Raw genomic sequence first — 8894 nt, forward strand, 5'->3', positions numbered from 1 at the left:
GATTGTATTTCCCATTACTTACAGTAAGTCATACCGCTGTCTCTCCCATCTGTCGATCCAAAAGGTGTACTGATACTGTAAGTTCCATATTCCACATGAAAGAGACAGTGATCAGGATGAACATTTCGGAATTTGAGCATTAAAAATGTATTTGTAGTTTGGGGTAGTTTTAGGGGTAGGAGTCAGGGTATGTTTTGAGGTTGATATAGTGGCTGTGAAATGGTTTGGCTCACAGTCTGCCCTGATAAATCAAACTGGTTTGTCTTTTATAGACTTGTACATCATGTTCCCCCGCCAAGGTGTATTCACTGGGCATGTATCTGTGTTTGTGGAATGCTAAATAAGCAGGATTGAGGATTAATAGACTGAAATATTCTCTTCTGGTGCCCCACAGAACACAGTGGATAAGCTGATTAAGAAGACCAACTTGGCTCTATTGATTGGAACCAATAGCTGGAGGCAGCAGTTTATGGAAGCTATCACAGTCAGCTCTGGTAAGCAGATAAATCAATCAATCATTTCATTGGTAGCCTATAGAGCTTTTTTTTAGAAAAGTGTTTGTAACAAATTGCCTAACCAACAAACCAGGCCTAAACCCCAAAAGATCAAACCACAACTAGAGTGTCAGGGGAAAACTCCCTAGGTCTAGTGAGTGCAGGGTAGCCTCTTAAACATAACACCATCATGCGTCCCAAATGGCATCATATTCCCTTTATAGTGCACAACTTTTTGACCAAGGCCTATAGGGCTCTGTTGAAAAGTAGTGTACTATAGGGAGTAGGTTGCCATTTGGGACGCAACCTATATTCTGATTCTTGGACGGGATTATGTATTCAGAGCAAAATCCAATCTTGTCCAAAAGATTTGACTTAATTGGCTACACAATCACCCTAGCCACAATGCCATCCGAAGCACATTCCAGATGCCCTCCGAAGCACATTCCAATGCACTGTTTATTTATCAGTGGAGCAGCGCCGAAGCACAACGAACTCATCAAGCAACACACACACACACACACAAACTCACACACACAATCACACACATCTCACACACACACAAAGTTCCACTGAGAGCCTGAGTGAAGAAGACAAAGCGTGTTAGACATGGGAGTGCACTCCAGAGGAGATTCCTCCAGGGCTAGTAATGCGATCATTAAAAAGTCCATGTAATGAATTAGTCTGCTCGTGGGGTTCTAAACTACGTGTGTGTGTGTGTGTGTGGCCGTGTGTGTGTGTGTGGCCGTGTGTGGCCGTGTGTTTGTGGCCGTGTGTTTGTGGCCATGTCCAGAATCAGGCTTTCCTACTACTTACTTAAACTGCATATTGTGTGCTAGTACCACATACTGTTTAGAAAAAAAACAAATTCAGTAAGCAACAAATATCAGCATACTAGGCTCCTGAGAATGCATCATCTAATGAGCAATCACGTTTATTCCCGCCATTCGTTCTTTTTGGTACAGCACGTCCCCTCAGCTGATTATCAGCTGAAGATTATCTTCCTCAAAAGTGTACAGTGAATTCTACTAGCTGACAAGCTGAAATTAGTATGACATCCTGCCATTTAAAGCATACAAACATTTAGAAATTTCACATACTACAAAACACACACGCCCCCACGCATGCATAGAAACAAGCATTGAAACAGGTATTGAAATGCAGGCCTATATCGTGAGACATACTCATGGACACGACATGTATTGTATTAGCAAAAATACACACAAATACAGACACACACTCACACACACATATACACACAAAAACGTGACCATTCCCTGCTCCCATGCAGAGAAACGCATTCAGATGGATTTTGCCCATCAGCTATTTTAAGCCACACTGTCAGTCACCCTAATGAACTCTCCCATGGCTTCAATGAGTAGAGATGTGGCTCACTGTCCCGACTTGATGTGATAAGAGGCTTCATTATTTGTGTAATGTGGAGAGTGGAGAGAGTGGGGCTAACGGCTAATGCTACTAGGACTGCCTGAACATCTGTGTTTTAATTTAGAATGGACTAGTGGTGGCTAGTTTCTCCTGGTCCACTCACAGTTTAAGACTTGTTTACTTACATTGCAGAGAACCTTAACATTGTAGCAGAGGTTTTAAACATGTTAAATGTTGAAATTCAACTACGAAGCTCGGCTTACAACACATCTGTCCTCCCCTCGAAATGTCTCAGGCGATGATGATGAGGACGAGTGCGGCGAGGAGAAGCTGCCCTCCTGCTTTGATTACGTCATGCACTTTCTCACCGTCTTCTGGAAGCTCCTGTTTGCCTTTGTGCCGCCCACTGACTACTGGAACGGCTGGGCCTGCTTCGTGGTCTCCATCAGTATGATTGGCCTGCTCACCGCCTTCATTGGAGACCTGGCCTCCCACTTTGGCTGTACCGTGGGCCTCAAGGACTCCGTGACCGCCGTGGTGTTTGTGGCGCTCGGGACGTCTGTGCCAGGTGTGTTCCATACATGCCACAATACACATGTATACACACACATAGACATATTCACACACACACGGTGGGTCTCATTAGGACTATGTCACCAATCTAGTGTTTGCGGCATTGGGACGCCAGGTTAGTAACATACACCATCTAACTCTACACTCTCATGACAGGGTTTTATCACAATTAGGCATTGTCACTCCTAAAGGCAGTGCTTTGTATGAAGTGTTCTTGAGTAGTACACTATGTCATATCTCTTGTCATGCATGGACATCTAATTTTGGATCCCATGTCACCCTACCACCATTCACAATTCTTATTTTTCTTCCTTTCCCTTTCACTTTATCTCTCTCTCTCACTCCCCCAGACACGTTTGCCAGCAAGGTAGCTGCAATCCAGGACCAGTACGCCGACGCCTCCATCGGCAACGTAACGGGCAGCAATGCCGTCAACGTCTTCTTGGGGATCGGCGTGGCCTGGTCCATCGCCGCCATCTACCACAATTCCAAGGGAAACGACTTCCGGGTGGATCCGGGCACCCTGGCCTTCTCCGTCACCCTATTCACCATCTTCGCCTTTGTCGCCGTGGCCGTGCTGATGTACCGGCGCCGGCCTGAGATTGGGGGCGAGCTGGGTGGGCCCCGGGGCCCCAAAATCGCGACCACCTGTCTCTTCTTCAGCCTGTGGCTCATGTACATCATATTCTCCTCCCTGGAAGCTTATTGCCACATCAAGGGCTTCTAACTTCGCTATAAAGGATCTGAAAGCAAGATTCAAAAAGCAATATTTAAAAGATTTTTGAAAGCTTTAGCTTCTAGAGTCTTCAAAAGCTTCAGAAAGATCTTCGGAAGCTTCTTAGTCTTTCAAAGCTTCTATAAGGTCTTTATAAAGCTATTCAAAAGTATTTGAAAGATTCTAAAATGAAATTGAAAGATTTTTAGTCTTTGAAAGCTAAAAAAAAAAGAAGAATTTATCGCTTTCATCCAAGACCTCTGAACTATGTACGATTAAATCCAAGGTTTTTGAAGGCATTGACGTGTCACATCTCCTACGCCATTGACTACCACGTCCCGTTGTCCTAAATCTAACATCCGTGACATCCAATGCTTTAGCCATCTACTGCCACATCCAAGACATGTGAAGAATCCACTACTACAACTAAGGCCTCTAAACCAACACCAGCAGGATGGTGGCCCCAAAAAATTCAAACGTGAAAACGGAGGGATTCTGTTTTTGTTTTTTTAACTATTAATTTAGTGTTTGTTCTCTAGCTCCTTCAATCCTGTTGTTGCAGCTTTATTTTCAATGGAAGCTCTCTGTTGACTTTCATTGGATCAAGACTCCTAAGGCTGTGTATCCAAAAAAATGTCATTTCAGATGAAGCAAAAAACTTGTGCTTGTTTGGTTATACAGAACTTCAAAGCTATGCCTAAAAGCGCTGCTGGCTGGCGTCCACAATTTCTATTCAGTGCCCCCCCCCCCCAAAAAAATACACTAGACAAATATGTCATAATATTCCTGTAACACAGAAACGTGAGTGGTTGTTTAAATGCGAAGGGCATATGGATGATAAATACATAGTTACTGAGGTAAATACCTAAATGTGACTATAACTCCTGTTATGTCTACACAGTACTGTTGCAGTCATGACTGCATCTCCAATACCACAGACACTAAAGAAACCTTTCCTTACTAGAAGAATGTCTTGATATAAAATGTCACTAATGCACATGTTATATATTTTTTGAAATTCCCCATGAAACATTTATCAGCGACAATACTATTACACTAGACAAGTCAATAAATAATGAATTAGAGGTGAAATAAGCACTATGGCTTTGTGAAGTGTATTTACTGTATATCCTATAATGTCTTCTATGATCTTTCTTTTAATTGTGTTAAACATATTTCATTCGGTCGGCTTTGTCTGCTAACAGACCATTTTTACAATGAAGAGATTGTGAGAACGTTATACAGTGGAGACAGTGTAAAAGATGAGAATATCACAGAATAATACACAGAGATGTTTTGTCAAAAGGGGATCTGAATTTTCACTAAAATACATTTAACACAATTTACAAATGAAATATCATTGTAAAACAAAAACTAAACAGTGTAAATTAAAATCAAGTTTTCTCAACAGAAAATATATAATTGGAAGGAATGAGCCTAGATATCTTTCAGTGACAGCTTTTTGAAAATGTTTTTAGGGAAGTGAATCAACCTTTTCTAGCGTGGTTGGTTGAGTTGAAGCTCTTTTGATATTCTTATCAGACCTCTTATGACAAGAATTATATCCTAAGACGAAGATCCATACTGTATCCTTCATATTTGGGTGAATAGGACTTCCATCGTAGTAAGACGATAAAGTCCAGAAAATGTATAATATGCCTTGGATGGGCAACTTCCTTGAATAGGCCTGCGGACCAATATAGAAAAATAAATAAATAAATTCTTAGGAGCTTCGTTGGAGTCTCAATTTACAGTTGAGAGTTAGAATAATAGAATACACAAGGTGCAATTTCGAAATTTGGTTGTGCTTCAGCCTCCACCCTATGGCAAAATTGGTAGAATTGCATGAAATTAGCTGTAAAACTGCAAATATTTCTCTCCGCCCCATGGCAAAATTAGTAGAACTGCATTAAATTAGTTGTAAAATAAAAAAATATTCTCTCCGCCCTGTTGCAAAATGTGTAGAATTGCAGCAAACTTGCTTTAAAACGGCAAGATTTCTCTACACCCCATGGCAAAATGTGTAGAATTGCAGGAAATTAACTTAAAAACTTAAAAAATGTTTCTCTTCGCTGTCACGAGGGGTTCGCTAAAATGTTTTGTTCGCTGGGGGGTGGTATTGATGTGGCTACGCAGACCCACGAGCCACTGCAGTCCCTCATGATGAGGTCCATTGCTCATCCCTGTAGTAAGCTATCAAGATCTCCAAGACAGAGACTGCCAATCCCTTTATATATTTGATGTCCCTAGCATCTTTCATTTTGTCTGTTAACTACTGCAGGTGACAGAGAAAACAACAAAAACTCTACAGTTGTGCTTCTTTCATAGAAAAGTCATCAAGAATTTCTTGTGTGTCAAGTTTAGTCATACATTGTTGTTGATTCCTTGTCCAGGTGTGCGGCGATGTTCACTTTAGCGCCGTGGTGAGCATAGTGTGCCAGTGTTGTCTATACCTCGTGTTGTCTATGTCTAAATAATCCTCAATGTTGGATTATCAATGTGCTACTTGTAAACTATATGCATGAGTGTAAACATAACTGTATATAATAAGCCGTAGTTATCATTAACATTAGGGGACACATTTTGATAATGAGTAGTAATGGATTTGGGTTCATTAAGTTTGTTTTTGTGTGTTTGCTCCTGGAACAATGTCATCTGAAAGACTACACTCTTTAAAGTAATGTGAACAAATCATTTTCTTATTTGTATGAAAGGCAATATCTCATACTCTTGTGTTGATGATAGTTATTCGTACTGTCCAAAACGACATTGCTCTGCTTGAGTTTGCTGATGTCAAGTTTGAGGAAAAGACGAAGCAGTACTTTGTCTGTGTTATCTGTTTTTGTATATAGTGTACAGTGTTGTCAAAGTGAGGTAGTTGGCCTCAATGTTGAAAATATAAGATTCAAGCTATTTATTTTCCTACCCTTTGGGGACACAAGAATAGCTAATGTTACCTTCCAGGGGAGCTGCGTTTGAATGGACTTTCACCCCTCTTTTCCTCTATAGTTCCCAATGAGTCTGGGTGGTTCTCAAGGTCCTTGAAGAGGCATTTATATCCTTTCTTGCAATGGAAGTTGTCTTGTCGTCATTCAGGGGCCAAAACGGATACTCCCTACCTACTACAGAGTGAATTCAGCCAAACCTAAAAAAAGAAGTATCACTTTATCAGTATTGTGTGAATGCATGTTATTGTAACTTCTTGCACAGTTTTGACTGGTTTAAACAAAACAAAAGGAATTGAGACCAATTTTTTTCTCTCACATTAAGCACATTGATTCACTATTAGGACAGCTGATGCGTAAAAAATAGCCATATTATGGCATCTGTTTATTTCACCTTTCTCATTGTTCCTATTAGTGATGTCACACACATTGACAATATTTGATTGATTCAATCTTCCTCAGCTTGTCACAAGCCTAGGCCCACCTCTAGACTCGTTGTTTTATGTATTAACATTGGTCATGTATACTGTATAGCCTGGTCCCCTTCTGTAACTGTGCTGTAGCCAACTTTCTATTCTATCCTTGTCAAGCTACACATACACTATATATACATATGGAAACCCCTTCAAATTAGTGGATTTGGCCATAGACAAACATTGGCAGTAGAATGGCCTTACTGAAGAGCTCATTGACTTTCAACATGGCACCGTCATAGGATGCCGACTTTACAGCAAGTTAGTTAATCAAATTTTTGCCCTGCAAGCGCTACCCCGCTCAATTGTACGTGCTGTTATTGTGAAGTGGAAACATGTAGGTGCAACAACGGCTCAGCCGTGAAGTGGTAGGCCACACAAGCTCACAGAACGGGACCGCCGAGTGCTGAAGTGCGCAACGTGTAAAAATCGTTTGTCCTCGGTTGCAACACTCACTACCGATTTCCAAACTGCCTCTGGAGGCAGCGTCAGGATCTTCATGAAATTGGTTTCCATGGCCGAGCAGTCGCACACAAGCTTAAGATCACCACGTGCATTGTCAAGCGTCGGCTGGAGTGGTGTAAAGCTCATCGCCATTGGACTCTGGAGCAGTGGAAATACGTTCTTTGGAGTGATGAATCACCCTTCACCATCTGGCAGTCTGACGGATGAATCTGGGTTTGGCAGATGCCAGGAGAACACTATCTGCCCCAATGCATAGTGCCAACTGTAAAGTTTGGTGGATGAGGAATAATGGTCTAGGGCTGTTTTCATGATTCGGGCTAGGCCCCTTAGTTCCAGTGAAGGGAAATGTTAACGCTACAGCATACAATGACATTCTAGACAATTCTGTGCTTCCCACTTTGTGGCAACAATTTGGGGAATAAACTTTCCTGTTTCACATGACAATGCCCCCGTGCACAAAGCGAGGTCCATTTAGAAATGGTTTGTCGAGATCGGTGTGGAAGAACTTGACTGGCATGCACAGAGCCCTGACCTCAACCACATCGAACCTTTGGGATGAATTGAAACGCCGACTGCGAGCCAGGCCTAATTGCCCATCATCAGCGCCCAACCTCACTAATGCTCTTGTGGCTGAATGGAAGCAAGTCCCCGCAGCAATGTTCCAACATCTAGTGTAAAGCCTTCCCAGCAGAATGGAGGGTGTTATAGCAGCAAAGGGGGAACCAACTCTATTTTAATGCCCATGATTTTGGAATGAGATGTTCGACGAGCAGGTGTCCACATACATTTTGTCATGTAGTGTATGACAAGGAACGAACACAGAGAGGAGTTGGCAAAAGCGTAAACAGACTGGACCACCAGGCTAGGTAATACGAGCACCATATTTCTCTCAGAATGCTTGTTCTGGGTTTCATTGAGTGTTTTATTTTATTTATCAGGGTTTTTGTTTTAAATGTATTTGTTTGCTGTTAAAATGTATTTGAATGTCATGATTTTTCTTTCATTGTGCACGCAAAACAGGAGGGACGTACACAATCTGTAATGTGTACCAAGGCTGAATTAGTTCTGTCGCAGAAAATAAACGTTTTGAAACCTAGCTTTATTCAGGGAAATCAGTGGAGTTGTTATTGGTATGCACATGATTGTGTAAGGAGTTGGGTATTTAGTCAAATAGATATTTCTGATAAACAGAAAGTTGGCTCCCCCTTCTGGTACATTTAGCTGATACTGTATTGACAAAACCTTAAGATACATATTACTGTATTCTCTTACAGGATTTGGACTTTTTGCCCTTCAGAAATGTTTAGATTTTTACAATTTTGAAAAAAATGACAAAATATGAATCTGATTGATTGTATAAAATGTCCTTTAAACGTCTCTGTGTGTGCAGGTCAACCAGAAGAGATTGATGAAACGGCAATCTGCAGTTAACACAATAACAAAGCGGCCACCCTTTAGTCGGGGCTATGGATGCAAGGACTGACCATCACTGAGATCAAAATGATAGTTTTAACCATGTTTTGAAGCTAAACAGTGTTTGTTTACAATTACATTGTAAACAAATAATTAAGTAAAACAAACATATCTTTTGGGTCCTGATAGGGTTTAAAGGACATTTTATACAATCAGATTAATATTTTGACATTTTTTCAAAATGGTAAATATCTGAACATTTTTGAAGTGCAAAAAGTCTAAATCCTGTGAAGGAATCCAGTAATATGTATCTTAGACCAGGGGAGAACGACTGCCCCCTCGCATTGAGGATTTCAAGTTGAAAGCCGACCGAGGTACTGCAGGCTGCCATTAGCAACTAAATTGTCCTTATAACTTCTTCTGTCTGCAA

The 8894-nt window shown here is 41.2% G+C and overlaps 1 protein-coding gene across 6 annotated transcripts in view; it reads left to right on the forward strand.

The window, feature by feature from the left end:
- Positions 1-6039, forward strand: part of slc8a1a (solute carrier family 8 member 1a) — a 47718-nt gene extending 41679 nt beyond the window's left edge. For 5 of the 6 annotated variants that reach the window (XM_021568266.2, XM_021568269.2, XM_036949771.1 and 2 more), the window contains 3 exons: positions 395-494; positions 2176-2448; positions 2804-6039. In XM_021568266.2, the coding sequence (XP_021423941.1) occupies positions 395-494; positions 2176-2448; positions 2804-3180 (750 nt within the window). In that variant the 3' untranslated portion in view covers positions 3181-6039. Of the gene's footprint in view, positions 1-394; positions 495-2175 lie in introns of all 6 variants that reach the window. The other variant, XM_036949773.1, reaches the window with a different exon arrangement.
- Positions 6040-8894: the final 2855 nt, after the last annotated feature.

The sequence above is a fragment of the Oncorhynchus mykiss genome, chromosome 17, assembly GCF_013265735.2.
Source record: "Oncorhynchus mykiss isolate Arlee chromosome 17, USDA_OmykA_1.1, whole genome shotgun sequence".
In the NCBI taxonomy this organism is placed as follows: Eukaryota; Metazoa; Chordata; class Actinopteri; order Salmoniformes; family Salmonidae; genus Oncorhynchus; species Oncorhynchus mykiss.